We start from the raw sequence: 19,311 nt of genomic DNA on the forward strand, positions 1-19,311 counted from the left end.
ACATCATCACAATCAAGTATCATATACCATTTACATATAATAATCTTTTTAAATAACAAAATAAAGTATCGTATAATATATTTCTCAATGTACATACGATAGGCTTCTCAATCAAAATCCCATATCATTTAAATATCAAAGTATTCATAAATACGAACATATCAAAATATCATATAAAAATACATTGAGCAGTTCATACTCGAAATTACTCATAAGAAATCATTAAAAAAATAATATGAAATATAATAAAACAAATTGAAATCATTTTCTTTTCAAATAATTCGAGTTTGACTCATCGTAAGTCTTTGTCATGTCTTACTTATAATAGTATAAGTAAAATGCACTCACCTGGAAATGTCTCACTAGTAACCTTAGTGTTTTCAAGCTTTACTCCTGAACTTTTTCTTTAGCTTTAAGCTTTCTTTGATCTCGATTTTGATCACGATCTTCATGTTCGTCATTTATACATCACATGCATTTCAAAGCATATATTAGTATCCAATTATTATAGGTATAATCTATATAAAAAAATTATATCAATAATTATTCGATTCTAAATCTAGTTAAAAACATCAATGCTAACCATAACACATAAATTATAACTTCAATCCTCCCAATACTTATGTAAACTCATAGCTCAATTAATCATTTCAAATTCCACCACATAACCATTAAAATTAATTCTTTTAGAATTCACCTTAACATTTCCAATTTATTCAAAAGAGTCCATTTCCATTTAATCTTCAAATCCAAGCATTCAAAAAACAAAATCAAGCATTATAATCATAATTTTAAACATTACTCTTCAATTTCATACCAATTTCCTTTTTAAACCAACATTTCCTTCTTTTTACGATTTGATCCCTTAACCTTTATAAACTTTAAACTTGGTCCAAACAACTTTCTAAATCTTGCATAATCATCCATTCATCATGTCTAACCTCAAAATAATTTTTCACAAAATTTTCCCCTATTAAATTCATCATGGCCGAATATACCATATCTTATTGGACTTGATTTCTAACTTGATTCAAGCATGAATTCAACTCCTAAACATCATTAACAATCATTTACAATCAAATCCCTATAAATTTCAATTCAAACAACCAATTTCGTCATAAACCCAAACATGGTCGAATATATTAAAAGCATTTTTAGGTGGTTTTGATCATCATACAAGCATGGAAATGATTCAACAACATCAACCACACATCATATTAAAGCTTGAAATCATCAAAACTTAACATCCCCTTCATCCATTCAATTCAAGAAATTGGGGTTTAAAGCATGAAAATCATAAACTAATGGTACCAAATAATAGAGAATTTCATATAGATAAAATTTGTATTTCATGTTTTCATCCTAATTCCTAATAAATTGGCTTGAAAAATCAAAGTAATTTTTTTCTTACCTTGGTATGGACTCACGAAAATGGGAGGATGAAGATGAGCAAGTATCTTAAAAATTCTTCATCCTTATTAAATAAATGAATTATAAATTTATTAAATGTCAATTTACCAATTTACCCTTGAAATTTAAATATATTTACCAATTTACCCTTGGATTTTCATGATAATTACTAAATTACCATGCTTTAATCATCCCTTACTTTATCACAGTCAAACATGAACAAATAATTTCTAATCTTCCAATTTTGCCTTTGAACTTTCTCTAAAATTACAATCTTGCTACTGAAATCCAACGATTCATATTTAACATGTAAAAAATCATCTTAAAATAATGATCCATATTAAATCCTTAAAATTTAAGTCATGGAAATGACATTAATATCCCTGTTTTATCATCCTTCAAAATATCTCAAAAATTTGATTCGATTCGCTTATCTGAATTTTTCCCAAACTTTATTGCTTTACAACTTTTAATATAAAATTCGTATGAAAATTCTTATTCCCATAGAAACTTCATTCATGGGGATGAACTATTCATTTACGGGACCAAATTACATAACTTTTTAAAATTATACTTTGGTCCCTAAACTTTTCCTAAGTTTATACTTTAACCACTAAACTTTCAAAATTTTCATTTTGGTCAATAGCTGAAATTTTAGGGTATTACAACCATGGTGACGTATCTGGATATTAGTTATATATCCACTTACTCGGTAACCCCATTTGTTCCATCATGCACCATATGAATGACCATTCTACTCTATCATAAGCTTTACTTATGTCTAGTTTTAGAGCAAAATATACTTTTCGGCCCTCCCTTTTTTTCATTGTAGACACTTATTTTCTTAAAAGATAGAACTAGCAAGAGTTTCTCTCCTAGGAGGACTCTTCCACCACCATATCTTTTAAAGCAACAACCACACCAACAAACGTGCAACAACCGAGCAAGGAGTCTAGTTGCATTAGGATTATATTGTTAATAGGATTATAAAAATAGTTAGTTTTTTTTACTATAAATACATGTAATCCTCCCCATTTTAACACACGATTTACATACAAAATACAGAGGAAAGCACGGAAAATACAAAGGCAAAGCTATTGTAAACGATTCGAAAAGGAAATAAAAGGTAGCATCTTTTTTAATTTGGATTCGGTCTCTTACATTTACGTTTTAATTATTTATTATTTTATTTATTTAACTTTATTTATACACACATTTCCTTGTTACACATTTTATTTAATTGTTTTGTTATTTTTCTTTTCTTTTTTTTCATGTAATATTTTTTTTACATTTTATGCATTTTCTTTTTTACTTTAGTATATATTTTTATTTTTTTATATATATTATATATATATATTATTTTTTTATTATCAGTTTTATTAATTTATATATATATTTACTATTTTTTTATTTATTTCATATATATATATATATATATTATTTTTACTTTTTTATTATTATTTTATTTATTTGTTTTATTTATATATTTTTTCTTCTTTTTCTTTATATTTATTTTACTTACTATTTTATCTTTACTTTCTTTATCTTATCTTTTATTTAATTTATTTTTTTCTTCATTTTAATTTAATTAATTTCTTACCTTTTTATCTAACGTGGTTTTTTGACCTTATTAAGGCCACACCTTTAAAACTATCTAAGGTAAGTAATTGTGATCGTATTTTTACCTTTTTAATTTTAAATTACAATTTTCTTAATTTAAGACAACCGGCAAATTAATTGGTACCGAAAGGGTGGTTCAAGGGTGCTAATCCTTCTTTGACCGTAACCGACTCCCGAACCCGACATATTTCTAGTAAAAACGCAGATCAGGTAAGATGGTGTCCGAGCCACCTAAATTCGTTTTAAGGTAGACGGTGGCGACTCCCAACCCAATTATTTCAAGTCGAAGCCTAATTTCGGGTCCAACCGAAAGACAGTTACAACAACTTGGCGATTCCGCTGGGGACAGGAAAGTGAGTCAGGCCGAAATTAATTTTCGGTTGTCTTTTTTTGTCGAAAATTACAAGTTTAAATTTTAATTTATTTATTCGATTCTAATTATTTATCTTTGATTATTTTTTCAAGTAAATAGTTGTACTGACGTTTTTTCAATGATTTCAGATTTTTGAAAAAGTTTTCATCTCTGACTCTATACACGAGCTCCGAACCCTTTTAAGTGGGGGTGAAAGCGACGTCTTCGTGTGAATTTATTCATCGTATGGGCCTAGCAAGTAACCTTCGGGAGTCATATACCTTATGTCTTCGTGTGAATTTATTCTCCGTATGGGCATAAGGGAACGTTTCCTATTGAGTTTAACTTAGTCCACATAAGCTTGTAATGGGCTTAGGACTAAGGGTCTGGTAAGCCCAAGGGGCACCGGCAAGGAGAACTCGGGTACCATTTTTTAGAACTTAAACTGGGAGGCTATGGAGAATTAGAGCCCACCCCAAAATCTCATTCCAAACCTTAGGCTGTTTTGTTTCATGCTTTATTTTCTGTTCAAAACATGCGAACTAGAAAAATATGCGGTTAGGATTTGTGTGGAATTAGCATGCAGGATAGAGATCATGTCCGGGTAGGAATTAAAGCAGGTGGGGTATGATTTTTCGTTTTTATTATTGTTTTGATTTACCTCACTAACTCTATTTTACTTTTGTTCTCTTTTATTTTGTTTTTATCATTTGCATAATTTAAAAGAGGTGTTGATCCACCAAAAAAGTGTTTGTTAAAACATGAATGATCTGTATTAATGGACAAAGGGGTTGTAATACAAGAGGTGAAAAACGCAGGGGTCCGGCTATGGTCAGAAAAGAATCAGAAAGAAAATGAGGATAATCTGGAAGACAACTATGTGTCACATTCGATCAAGAAGACATGGTGCCCACAATCAAATAGATCAAAAGTTAACTTTTCTAAAATGGGTTGACAAAGGTGGCAAGGGCAAGACGAGAAAATGTTACTGACCTCGAGAGTTCTTTCAAAGACAACAAGAACAAGATGACAAAACGATAGCTGAATTGGAATCCATTGTCGACAAATTCAATGAACTTCATATAATCCCTTTGATGGAGGATTTCAATGATGTTTCCGTTATAGAACAGGTTCAGCAAAGGATGAAAGCCAGAGATGCAGTCATTCGATACTTCTGAGAACAAGTACAAAAAATAGCTCATCACTTGCACGATTTAGCCAGAGAAGCCGGAGCGGTTCGGCAGGGTATTCGACCGGTGACAGACGAAGGCAGAAGACTAGTCAACTTGCTTTAGGGTCTAGAGGATTTAGTCTGGATGTACCTTTAAATATGTTTATTGTCTCTTAAAAGATAATACATTTTTGTCCAAATAAAGATTATTTATAATAACAGACATGTTTTTGGATCAATGCCTCGAACATTTCATGCATTTTTGCATTTTGCATCTACATTTCATTTTTTAAGCATTTTCATAAACATGAAATTTTTTCATGGAGAATTCGATGAAGTGATTTTAACCACATGACACCACATGGAAGCAATATTGTAACATCAAAAGAAAAAACTGAAATCACAACGAATGATCCCGATTAGCTGGTTGTACGACTAAGCCTGCCGGGATGATCTGAGAAAAGAGTCTACATATCCTAAGGGCTACGATGTTGAAGTTGTTTGCAGTTGCCACATAGGATGCTCCATACATTCATCTGAGAACTATAAGGCGCTGAAGCGCGAGATCCAAAACCTGATAGATTCAGGGGCATGGACAGCCGAAGAAGGGGACATTGCATATATCATTTGCATTTAGAGGATTGTTTTGTTTGAACACGCCTTTGATCTTTCATGTTTGCTTAATCTTTTAAACAATTGAATTTATGCTACTTTCTAAGGTGGAGCAAATGAACAAATTTTAATCTTTAGTTCTTCGAATATTAAATGAATTAAGGATTCTTTTAATTCTTCAAGAATTATAGATTTTTGACATATGGCAAGATTAGACCTTTCTTATCCTGTCTCGAACTCCAAAATAAAATACCTTGATTCTTTACCCAAAATAACTCATGGTCATTACCAAAAATACCAAATTTTGACATTACCTCCTTTTGAAACTTTTGAACATGGCCTTTATCTTTTGATACACCCATACCTTTCTTTGAGTCAAATAAAGTCACATCATTGTCTTTTTAGACTCAAAATTGACATTTTTATGCCACTAAAACCCAAGGCATTGAGTTATTCATTTGAACATGAGCATTCTTCTAAGACACAACTTGTGGCATCTCGCAAGGAGCATGAACATTGAGACATGTTGGGGGCAAGAAGCAGAAAGAAGAATTCACTCGGAATAATTCTACCATGCATTAATTGCACAGTTTTCATGTGAATAAAAATAATCCTGAAAATCTATCCCCATGGGGATACCTCTTCTATGAGGATTTCCATGTATGAAATGATGAACAACTTTCTTTCTTCATCCCTTCACAACAGGAGAAAATATATATCACTTGTGTCCCCTTTCGAGCCTATAGTATTTTTCTTCTGATTCAACCATAACCATGGATCACCCTCCACACTGGGGGACAAGGTGGAGAAACTCTGCTCGCATGAGTGAACACATTGATTCAGATTAGATACTGAAAAGTGAACCAAATGCCAAGTGCAAAGATTTAATCAAAGCAAAAAGATAAAAAAAAAACAAAGAGAAAATAAAAAGAGAAAAAACAAAGGAAAATTGAAGAAAAAAAGAAGACAAGATGCATATGCAAAGATTCTCTCGATTCAAATGACGCATCGAGATTCAAACTATGAGATTGATCAAGCACAATCATTTCCGAATCACTGAACCACTCCACTCGAAGATCATAGGGCATCAAATGAGATCGGTCAAGCACAATCATTTCTGAATTACTGAATCACTCCACTCGAAGATCATGGATCATCAAGAGAGAGACACATACGAGCATATTCAAACTGAGCAAGATATGATCGAAGACATCAGAATGAATTGATCGTCGGTTCAATCACCCTTAAACACTTGTTTGAGCCTTTTATCCATTTCTTTCATAACCATGAACCATGACCTATATTACGTGCCTTAAAAGTCCATTCTAATCATACATGGATTTCTAAACAGAAGAGACTATCTTTAGATTTCATCCCGCCCATCAGGATTGATCTTTATTCTCAAAAAATAGTGTAATTAATGAATGATAGAGAAAAATAACAAAAGGGGGTTCAATACATACATTACGAATGACGTCTTGAAACCAAAGGAAGATTCGAGTTGAAAACCTAAAAAGGTGGCTCGAATACAAAAATTGGGCAGCTGGGGCGATCACACGAATTCCTTGATAAGGCATCGCACAATCCGAGCTTGACCATGAAAGCTGGGAATCGGAGAACACTTCCAATAGAGGAGCATGCAAGATACCCCATCAAACCTTTGAGCATCAAATAAAAAAATGCCAAACCTTTGACCAAACACAATAACCTGAGACATTTTTATCCTTTCCTTACTTAACCATTTCCCAAAAATAGATTTGATCTTGGCACGTGTCAAACGGCTATAATTTATTGAAGGATTAACAATGTAATTAATTCTTTGATATCCAATGAACTCTAGTTTTATGATTTGTCTCAATTGTAAAACCGTGAAAGGGGCAATATTTTCAAAACTTTTGGTTAAACATTTTTCGAAACTCTTTTTTGATATTTTCAGAACTTTGAAAATAAAAAAAAAAGAAAAACATTTTTTTTCAAAACATGACAATCTCTCTAGAGTAGATCTTGGTAAATGACATGTGGCTCTCAAACACAAAACTCATGCTTAGAATCAATGCTGAAGAAAGAAATCAAGAACAATGAAGGCATCTTTGAAGATTCAACATCAAATGTTAGGGTATTTTTTTTAGATTTAACATCAAATGTTGGGGCATTTTTTTAGATTCAACATCGAATATTGGGGCATCTTTGGGAATTCAACATTCTGATGCAAATTATCAGACCTTTTGAAGGCATTTTCTCCATATGTATAAACAAGTACACAAAGCACGAGACTCCATCCATGGATAAAACAGAACTAATTCATGTTACATGTATCTTAGACATACTTAAGAGTATCGCATTTATCATTTTTTGTATACATAAGTTTTTGCAGCTTTTAGAGTCAAGTTTCAACTTCAAGATGAAGGATGCTCGATTCAAAAACATATGGTGGTTGCTCTACCTCATAGCAAAGGGGCGACTGTCTGACAACAAAACAACTTTCCAGTTTCAGTCAGAGTCAATTTCAACTTCACGGTGAAGGATATTGAACTCAAAGCGACACAATTCGCTCGAGAGTAGATTTCAACTTCACGACTAAAGATATCTAGCTCAAAGCCAAACTTTACAATAAAGGGGTCATCTACGGTTTCGACTTCACGGCGAAGGGAATCATGTCCACCCGCAACATACAATACTTGGATTTCAACTTCACAACGAAGGATATCCAAGTCAAGACTCAACTTCACGACGAAAGGGCCACTTGCGATTTCAACTCCACGACGGAGGATATCGTGGCACTCGAGACAACACAAGTTTAACTCCATAACGAAGGGACGGCTGGTTGTCAACAAATAATTTCCCAATTTCAAAGCCAATTTCAACTTCACATCGAAGGATATTGGACTCGAGACAACACAAGTTCAACTTCACAACGAAAGGACGGCTGGTTGTCAACAAACAATTTCCCAATTTTGAAGCCAATTTCAACTTCACAGCGAATGATATTGGACTCGAGACAGCACAAGCTCAACTTCACAGTGAAGGGGCGGCTGGCTGTCAACAAACAATTTCTTAGTTCCAGAGCCAATTTTAACTTCACGGCGGAGGATATTGGACTCGGAACAATACAACTTACTTGGATTTCAACTTCACGACGAAGGATATCCGATTCCAAGGATCAACTTCACAACGAAGGGGTCATCCACGATTTCAACGTCATGACGAAGGGAATCGTGCTCACCATTGTCTCTCTTGAGATAATTTCCAAGTTTCCCTTGAAACAAAATATTTGAATCTATTTTCATTGAAACTAATTTCGTCTCCCTTGAGATATTTTCTTTTGAAACTAAATTTTGTCTCCCTTGAGGCAGTTTCTCTTGAAACATAAACATTGAAAACATTTCCCTTGAAATGAATTTTATTTCGATTGAGATAGTTTCCCTTGAAACGAAATTGTCTCCCTTGAAACATAAACATTGAAAACATTTCCCTTGAAATGAATTTTATCTCGATTGAGATAGTTTCCCTTAAAACGAAATTTTATCTCCCTTGAAACATAAACATTGAAAACATTTCCCATGAAATAAATTTTATCTCGCTTGGGGTAGTTTCCCTTGAAACAAAATTTTGTCTCCCTTGAGACAGTTTCTCTTGAAACATAAACATTGAAAAACATTTCCTTTGAAATTAATTTTGTCTCTCTTGAGATAGTTTCCCTTGAAACAATATTTTGTCTCCCTTGAGATAATTTCTCTTGAAACATAAACCTTGAAAACGTTTCCCTTGAAACACAAAATACTTAAATCAGTTCCCCTTAAACCGAGTTTTGAGACAGTTTCCCTTGAAACAAAATCTTGTCTCTCTTGAGACAGTTTCCCTTGAAACAAATTTTGTCTCTCTTGAGACAGTTTCCCTTGAAACAAAATCTTTGAATATCTTTTCCTTGAAACAAATTTCGTCTCCCCTGAGACAGTTTCTTTTAGAACTAAGTTTTGTCTCTCTTGAGACAGTTTCTTTTGAAACAAATTTTGTCCCTCTTGAGACAGTTTCTCTTGAAACACAAAAAAAAACCCTCGAAATTGTTTCTCTTGAAACACACACACACAAAACCTTTGAAAATGTTTCTCTTGAAACACCAAACCCTCGAGTTCGATTACACTCAGCTTTGAGGCACATCATTTACAGCATAACTCAAGGCTAGAAGGGTTATATGTCATCAAAAGACCTTCGAGTTTGACTATGCTCAGCTCTAGGGCACATTATTTACAACATAACTCAAGGCAAGAAGGGCTATATGTCAATAAAATTGTCGAGTTTGATTCTATTCAGCTCGATGACACCTCAATCACACTATTGTCCGGCTGCAATCGAGGTTTTTCAAACCGAGAAGAATGTTTGGGTTAGCCGTGCCTTAGTAGCAAGAAGCCTTTTTCCGCCAGGATAGCTTAAGTCGAGAAAAGCTATATGTCAGCGAAGACTTTTCGAGTTCGGTTTCATTCAGCTCGAGGGCATATCAACCACATTTTGGAGTCAATAGATTACTTTCCAGTCGAATTTTTAGCCAAGGTCTTTAAACCGAGAAGAAGACTAAAGTGGACTACAATGAGAAGCCAAATTCTGATTCAAATCATTTCAAGATGGACTCGACTTCGCGACGGAGGAGTCATCCGCAATTCAATTCGACAAGGAGTTATTCTTCAACTCCACTGAACGAAAAATTTGTGTCTTTTTATCTTTGTCCTATTTTTCGTTCCACGAAAAAGGACAAAGAGGGGCAGCTATAGACACCCATTTTCTTAAAAGATAGAACTAGCAAGAGTTTCTCTCCTAGGAGGACTCTTTCACCACTATATATTTTAAAGCAACAACCACACCAACAAACGTGCAACAACCGAGCAAGGAGTCTAGTTGCATTAGGATTCTATTGTTAATAGGATTATAAAAATAGTTAGTTTTTTTCACTATAAATACATGTAATCCTCCCCATTTGTAACACACGATTTACATACAAAATACAGAGGAAAGCACGGAAAATACAAAGGCAAATCTATTGTAAACGATTCGAAAAGGAAATAAAAGGTAGCATCTTTTTTACTTTTGATTCGGTCTCTTACATTTACGTTTTAATTATTATTATTTTATTTATTTAACTTTATTTATACGCACATTTCCCTTGTTACTCATTTTATTTAATTGTTTTTTTTATTTTTCTTTTCTTTTTTTCCATGTAATATTTTTTTACATTTTATCCATTTTCTTTTTTGCTTTAGTGTATATTTTTATTTTTTAGATTATATATATATATATATATTATTATTTTATTATCAGTTTTATTAATTTATATATATATATATTTACTATTTTTTTATTATTTATTTATTATATATATATATTATTTTTACTTTATTATTATTATTTTATTTATTTGTTTTATTTATATATATTTTTCTTCTTTTTTCTTTATTTTTTTATATTTATTTTACTATCTATTTTATCTTTACTTTCTTTATCTTATCTTTTATTTAATTTGTTTTTTTTCTTCATTTTAATTTAATTTATTTATTTATTTCTTACCTTTTTATCTAACATGGTTTTTTAAGGACAACAATGGTGTTCTTTTAACGAAAGATCATGATATTAAGAGGGTTTGGGGTAGTTACTTCTTTGGCTTATTTAATAAAGGTGCCTCTCCATGTAGAGATAGTATCGTTGATGGGTCAGCCGACCATCATACTACGGCCAATGACTGCCCTACAAGTAAGATTGGGTTTGAGGAAGTCAAAATGGCTCTTAGAAAGATGGGAAGGGAGAAAGCTGTCGGTCCTGATCAAATTCCTAGCACTGTGTGGTTAGCCTTAGGAGAAGAGGGAGTTAAGTGGTTGACTAATATCTTTAATATTATTTTAGAGACTGCCAAGATGCCAGAGGAGTGGAGAGAGTCTACGGTGATACCAATTTATAAAAATAAAGGAGATCCCCAACGTTGTGGTAACTACATATGTATTAAACTACTCAGCCATACCATGAAGCTATGGGAAAGGGTGATAGAGGCTAGGTTGAGACAAGTTACTAGGGTTTCGGAAAACCAATTTGGCTTTATGCCAATCAGGTCTACCACTGAGGCGATTCATCTACTTCGAAGGCTTATGGAGAAATATAGGGAAAAGTTGAGAGATCTTCACATGGCGTTCATTGACCTTGAGAAGGCTTATGATAGCGTTCCTCGCGATACGATCTGGAAGACTTTGGAAACGAGACGGATCCCAACTGCTTATATCCGGGTGATTCGTGATATGTACTGTAGATCTACTACTTACGTCAGGACTACAGTTGGCGACACCGAGGCATTCCCGGTGGAAATCGGACTCCACCAGGGGTCGGCTCTTAGCCCTTACATCTTCGCCTTGATTATGGACGACATCTATTGTGCGACACCAGACAGTGTACCTTGGTGTATGCTTTTCGCTGACGACATTGTCCTAGTTGCTGAAACAAAATCTGAGTTGAATAGTAGACTGGCTACCTGGAAGACTGCTTTGGAAGAAAAAGGTTTAAGGATCAATATTGAAAAGACAGAGTATTTATGTTCAAACTTCAATGGGAACCAAAACGATGAAGATGTAGAAGTATGCATAGAAGGACACTTTCTTCCCTCATAGGATTGTTTCAAGTACTTAGGGTCTATGATACATAAAGATGGGGGTGTAGATGATGACGTTACACACCGTATAAAGGCGGGATGGCTAAAGTGGAGGGCCGCTACTGGAGTTTTGTGTGACAAGAAGGTGCCTCTAAAACTTAATGGAAAATTTTATAGAATGGCAATAAGACCAGCGCTGTTGTATGGATCATAATGTTGGGCAACCAAGAAGGATCACGTAAGGAGGATAGAGGCCGCAGAAATGAGAATGCTTCGATGGACATGTGGTAGGACTCTGTGGGATATGACGACAAACTCTGCTATTAGGATGTCCTTGGGGGTGGTGTCTGTTTCCGAAAAATTGATGGAGGGAAGACTACGGTGGTTTGGGCATGTCCTTAGGCGACTACCGTCGGATGCGGTCAGGAGGGTAGAGTCGATTACAGTCGACGGTGCCAGAAGGAAAGGACGACCAATGCGGAAGTGGGAAGACTGCTTGAGATCTGATTTGATGGATTTAGGCCTTACCGAAGACATGACCTATGATAGGAAATTATGGAGGCTTGTGACTAGGGTAGTCGAGTAGTGTGGGTCACATCTATAGGGTGTATCATCTCTGTCTTCTTTTAATGCATTTGTAGTAATTTCCATGACTTTTACTTCTTATACTTTTATGTTATTGGTATTTATGAAAGATTAGAACTGGGCTTGCTATCGTTGACTTTTGTGTATCATTCTCGTCATGTTTCCTCTATTAAATTTAGTCGGGTCTTATGTTTCTGTCTATATGCAGAGATTCTTTCGCAGGGATTATTTTGCAGGGATTACTCCCCATTAAAGAAGCACATATGATATTAATGACTGCATATGAATACTGTTTAGCTATGTATTTATGTAATTATTTATACATGCATTGCATTTTATCTATATTTTTAATTTTCTGACTGCCGGAGGTCTACCACGGAAGCTATTCTCAACCTGGCGTTGGGGGCAGCCTACTACCCTACCTCCCCCTTACCCCATACATATGGGAATTGGGTTTTGTTGTTGTTGTTGTTGATGGTTTTTTAACATTCTTAAGGACATACCTTTAAAACTATCTAAGGTAAGTAATTGTGATCGTATTTTTACATTTTAATTTTAAATTACAATTTTCTTAATTTAAGACAACCGGCAAATTAATTGGTACCGAAAGGGTGGTTCAAGGGTGCTAATCATTCCTTGACCGTAACCGACTCCCGAACCCGACACATTTCTGGTAAAAACGCAAATCAGGTAAGATGGTGTCCGACATTCATGAATGAGTGCAATAGTTCTAGGCCATGATTATGATATATGTGATTAAGCGCCCTGGAACGACTTTATGATTCGTCAATGTATAAATAGAGAAAGTCTTGCATACGGTGCACCAACATCTTAGATATTATCTTGTAAATAACATTGCACATGATGATGGGTCTGTACTGTGCTAACTGAGATGGGTTGCAAATTTTGGGGATTAGAACGATATGAGTTTGATTTATTGGTTCAATGTCCTGAGAGTCGTTGAGTAGTCCAATGCAATATCTGGCTACCTCTTTTCCTACTATGTGCTAGAATCGTTGGTAAAAGTTTGCTCCTAAACCATTCTCTCCTGATGCTTTTAAAGATACCATTAAATTAACTGCTCTTGTCACCTCCTTATATGTGAATGGTCCGGAGACGAACTGCATTCGTGCTTTCTGTAATACTGGAAGAAACCTCATTTATGATCTTTTCATTTATCGCTCCTTGTTACGATGTGAACAGATTTTCAATATAACTTTTTGCTAGATTTTGAATGATGCTCTCATCTTCGCATTTGACCCCCTCTTCATTTTCTAACATCTTAATGTTGTTATTGTCCTTGCTCTTTGTTCCCATTTCGAAGCCAATGTGCCCTTGCTCTTTGTTCCCAGTAGACTTCTGCTTTGTCTACCTCCATGTTCAGTCTTAATTTTACATCCATGATTTCTCCCAGGTTGTCCTCAGTGGGATCTATATCCATTAGGTCGCTCAGCCTGTTTTTTAGCTCACTTTTTGTTATTTTTTTATCCTTGCTGATTCCTTTGTCTAAGCCCTCCCTAATTCTATTGAGTTTTTATGGAACCAATTCTGAGCTATCTTTCCATAACTGTTCAAACTCTTTTTTACGTGATTCCTCTATAAGCCATGCTGCTTCGAACTTAAAGTGCTAATGTCGTTTCTCTTTTTTTTCTCCCATCGTGTCTAAGAGTAATGGGCAGTGATCTGAGATCGAGTGTGTTAGGTGTGACAACTTATATAATGGAAACTTTAACCACCATGCATTATTTGCCACTCCTCTATCGAATTTCTCCCTTATATTATTCTCGGCCCTTCTTCCTCTTTTCCATGTAAACCAGGGGCCTTGGTAGCCCACATCTTCTAATTGGCAATCCTCTAAGGCCCTTTGGAACTCATTCATTTGTTATTCGTTTCTCTCGAGTATAAGAAAACAATCTCTCATTAAAATTCCTTATTACCAACCAGGGGAGTTTAGATTCATCATTTAGACTCCTCAATAAGTCCCATGAGTCATTCTTTCTATTTTCCTTTGGCGCTCCATAAAAGTCTGTGCATCTCCATCTTACTTTCTCAGCTAACTCTGTGATGATAACGTCAATATGAGACATTGAAAAAGATCTAAGGGAAACGTCACTTGTATCCCTCTATGCCAGACATAATCTTCCACTACTTCCTCTCACCTCTACTTCTAAACCATTTGAAAACCCCAAAGATCTTCTTATGGTTGTCATCTGTGAACTCTGTAGTTTTGTTTCAGACAAGAAAACCACAGTTAGGTTAATGTCTCTCAAGATGTGTCGGAGTTTAACCGCCTGGGGGTTACCCAAACCTTGGACGTTCCAACATAAGAGTTTCATTGTGTCCGGCTGGCTTGGATCCTCGGGCCTGCCAATATATTTTTCAGGAAGATTCTTGGAATCTTGTTGTGATAAACTTGAAACCGTCGAGTACGAATGTCGTTGTCTTTTTAGTCATTCCCCTTTTTCCTAAGGCAGTTCCTCTATACTCCAACCATCACTACATCATTTGCCTGGTCTCTTTCCAGAACATCCCTATTATGCGGGTAGAGTTTTCTAATAAACGAGTTTAACCAACATGATGTTACACTTTTCCCCAGGGTCCTTTGGCTTTCTCCTACATTTGCTTGGTCTTTAGTTTGGTTTTGTAATTTTGCCCCCTTCTCCACTTCCATCTGCCTTACCTCCTTGCCTTCCTGGTGTAATCTGTTGGTCCATCCTCCCGTAACCAAGGACTTGTCTAACCCAATCGTTGTCTTGTAGATGCCTTTAGAAAAGCATCCCACTGCAGGTTTGATTTTTTGAAGTCTTTAACTAGTCATAGCGGGCAAAAACCCTCTCCGTGCCCTAGTTTTCCACACAGGTAGCAGAACAACCTCAGTTTCTTGTATTGAAACGATGCATAAACGAACTTCTTATTTGGTAAAGCTAGTTTTTTTCCTTCTTTTCAGTGGGAACCTGACATCCAATCTAACCCTCGCTCGTATGCTTCCTCGATACCCTAATGATAAAAATTTTCCCAAAAAATTACCCAATTGTCTTGCCATCTATTCCGAGATATAACCCGTCGGTAAGTCGTTTATGTACACCAAAAATCCACAATGTGTAGAGGAACTTCCCCAAAAAATCCACAATGTGTAGAGGAACTTCCCCAAATTCTCACCTTTTTGTAATCGATGAAATACTAATATGTGTGAATTAAAGTACCATAACCCTTCGTTTGTGATTCTGTTAAAGGTCGATTACATGATAAAATCGAAATAGGTATCGACTCTCGCCCAACTTAGTGATGGAAATCCCTCATATTGGTCGCCAAACATTAGCTAGCATTGTTTTCATTGCGTTGAAATTTACCAGACTGGAAGTTAAGAGCATCCCCACCGGGCAGTTTTCAAACGATAATCCATCCTCCACTTTTTTTCGCTCGATTGGTATAGCCTCTTCCAAGTAATACCTATGTTTAGCTCTTCCAACGTACGATCCAAATCTGTCATATCCTTGATTATGATGTAATCTGATTTATTGTTACTCAATCGTTAACTAAAAATAGCCACAATGATTAGTGAAAACAAAGGCAAAAGCCTTGGGAATAGCCAACGACCAAGAGAAAACCACAAGGCAAAAACCCTAAATTCATAATAGTTTTTACATACTATTAAGTATTAATACTTTAATTAACATAATATTATTTTTAAATTTATATTTTACATATATAAATAAAATGAAAAGCAAAATTTAATATATATATATATATATATATTAAAATCTAAAATTTATAGGTATAATTATATATGTCGTGACGTTTCCATTTTTTTATTTTAAAAATGATTTAAACGCGTTAAGAGTTGAATGAAAATAAAGTCATCACCAGTGATTTAGGGTGCTGTATGATCCAACATATAAAATATAATTTTAAAATAAAATTAAAAAAATCTTTTCTAAAAAGATATTTTTATAGTAAGCACTTTAAAATTATATTGGGTTCGAGAATAAAAGGATTAACACTTTATGGCATCTGAAGTCTGTACTTAATTAATTAGGAGTTGTTTTAACAGCAAAAATATATGAATTTAAATTATGACCCCAAAATGATTATTTATTTGAAATGAGTGAACATTTTCAAAGTAAAAGATCAGGGAATAATCAAAATCGTTAGTGACAAAAACAAAAACATACTTAGAAGATTAGTGATCATTTACACAGGTTACCCTATTTTTAATAAACTGACCATTGCCTAAACAATTTGGCAACGAAAAAGTAGAGCCATGGAGCATGCATGGATATGAAGATAACTGAGAAATGAACAGCACACCTCACCATTGCATCTCTTTGTTCACCAGCTGCAAAACCTTCAAGACCCTCAAACAAATCCACGCTTCCCTTGTCAAAACCGGCTACCACTCAGACCCTTTTTTCGCCGGTAAACTAATTCTCCATTACGCAGTAACGGTCTCCGATGCTCTCCACTACGCTCGCCGTCTCTTGCATCATTTTCCAAACCCGGATGCGTTCATGTATAACACGCTTATTCGAGGGTTCTTGGAATCGGCTATCCCTCAAAATTCAATATATACTTTCGTTGATATGCGTAGGAAATCAATGGTTCTTCCTGATAGCTTCTCTTTTGCATTTGTTCTTAAGGCGGCGGCGAATTATGGGTCACTGAGAGCTGGGATCCAGCTGCATTGTCAAGCTCTGATTCATGGGTTCGATACCCATTTGTTTGTTGGGACGACTTTGGTAAGCATGTATGGAGAATGCGGCTCTGTCGGTTTCGCTAAGAAACTGTTCGACGAAATGCGTGAGCCAAATCTTGTTGCTTGGAATTCGGTTTTCACGGCTTGCTTTAGGTGTGGGGATATAACAAGTGCTCGAGAAATTTTTTATATGATGCCTTTTAAGAATTCAACTTCAATGAATGTAATGCTTGCAGGGTATGCAAAAGCTGGGGAGATGGAGCTTGCTAGTAAATTGTTTTGGGAGATGAAAGTGAAGAATGATGTTTCTTGGAGTACCATCATTGTAGGATTTGCTCATAATGGGTGGTTTGATGAAGCTTTTGCATATTTTAGGGAGTTGCTAATGGTGGGGTTGAGACCCAATGAGGTTAGCTTGACTGGGGTGCTTTCAGGCTGTTCCCAAGCTGGGGCGGTTGAGCTTGGTAAAACCTTGCATGGTTTTATTGAGAAATCTGGGGTTAGTTGGATTACTACTGTAAACAATGCACTTGTGGATATGTATGCAAGGTGTGGGAGTGTAGGGATGGCTGGATTAGTTTTTCGGAGTATGCCATATAAGAGCATTGTTTCTTGGACTTCGATGATAGAAGGGCTTGCAATGCATGGTCATGCAGAGGAGGCGATACTGGTTTTCAATGAGATGGAAGGATGTGGAATTAGGCCAGATCAGATTACGTTTGTTTCTCTCCTATATGCATGTAGTCATGCTGGGTTAATTGAACAAGGATGTAGCTTATTTTCTAGGATGAAGGATGTGTATGATATCGAACCTACGGTTGAGCACTATGGCTGCATGGTTGATTTGTACGGTCGAGCTGGTTACCTGCAGAAGGCTTATGACTTTGTATCTCAAATGCCAATATCACCAAATGCTATAATTTGGCGGACTCTTCTGGGTGCTTGCAGCATTCATGGGAATATCGAGTTGGCGGAGCTAGCAAAGGCTAGACTTTTTGAGCTAGAACCTGACGACTCCAGTGATAACGTGCTACTGTCAAATATTTATGCAGTTGCGGGGAAATGGAAGGATGTTGCCACTGTGAGGCGGTTGATGGAGGATCAGAAGATAAAGAAAATACCTGGTTGGAGTATGATTGAAGTTGACCGGACCATGTATAGGTTCGTGGCAAGGGAAAAATCGAATAAGGCGACAGAAGAGGCTTACAAGAAGCTGAAGGAGATAATGTCAAGGCTTAGGGTTGAGGGAGGTTATGTTCCTGAAGTTGCAAGTGTATTGCACGATGTAGATGAGGAAGAAAAGGAAGAGTTATTATCCAAACACAGTGAGAAGCTTGCTGTAGCTTTCGGGATGTCAAGGCTATCTAAGGAAAAGGTCATAAGAGTAGTAAAGAATCTGAGAATATGCAGAGACTGTCATACTGTCATGAAGTTGATCTCTAAAGTTTACAGGTTAAAACTCGTGGTTAGAGATCGAAGTCGCTTTCACTCATTCGATGATGGCTCTTGTTCTTGCAAAGATTATTGGTGATTCGTCAGTAGCCAACATTCAACCAATGGAAGGTATCATATACAAGGAAAACTTCGAAAACTAACAATATTTGATTGAAATTGAGCCAAAACGGAAAAGAAACTCGAGTCTTTATTTGTCCGAATTGCCGATATTATGGGGGCTGAGCAGATACACATAGTCACAAGTATGTTATCATCTTTTGAGAGTCTTTAATATTTGAATGGAGATATTCACCTTAATCTCGCTATTTTCAACCTAAAATGTTATATTTTCTGATAACATTTTTATCACACTTGATTTTCACCCTTTTTTTTAATAATAATCAACTAAAGTAATTATATTATTATTTTATCCTTTTGGAAGTATTCAAAATTGAAGATATATAGACTGAATTCCGAAAGAGGATTAATAGTAGCAATTCCATTGTCTATATGAAACTAAGGGTGAATTATGCCACGACCACTTAACTATGGATAAATTTTATTTTGACCATCAATCTTTTAATTTAATTATCCATACTAGTTAACTATTTAAATGTTGTCAATCAAGCCATTCGTCGTTAATAGCTAATGAAATTACGTGGCAGTTAATAAAATTAGTATAATTACACATTTTGTTATTATTATTTATACATTCTATCAATTTGATCATAATATTTACTTAATTAAAAATAATAATCCTCAAATCAGATGGTGACATATATCAATAGTGACATGTGTCACGACACACAACA

General features: G+C 35.2%; 1 protein-coding gene across 1 annotated transcript; it reads left to right on the top strand.

Annotated features, from left to right (window-relative positions):
* The first annotated feature begins 16,607 nt into the window (after window positions 1-16,607).
* On the top strand, window positions 16,608-18,747 carry LOC120196606 (pentatricopeptide repeat-containing protein At1g74630). Its single transcript, XM_039198374.1, has one exon. The coding sequence runs from the start codon at window positions 16,668-16,670 to the stop codon at window positions 18,594-18,596; it is 1,929 nt and encodes a 642-aa protein (XP_039054305.1). The 5' UTR covers window positions 16,608-16,667; the 3' UTR covers window positions 18,597-18,747.
* The last annotated feature ends 564 nt before the right edge of the window (window positions 18,748-19,311 follow it).

This window comes from Hibiscus syriacus, unplaced genomic scaffold (genome assembly GCF_006381635.1).
Source record: "Hibiscus syriacus cultivar Baekdansim isolate YM2019G1 unplaced genomic scaffold, ASM638163v2 tig00117034_pilon, whole genome shotgun sequence".
Classification (NCBI taxonomy): domain Eukaryota; kingdom Viridiplantae; phylum Streptophyta; class Magnoliopsida; order Malvales; family Malvaceae; genus Hibiscus; species Hibiscus syriacus.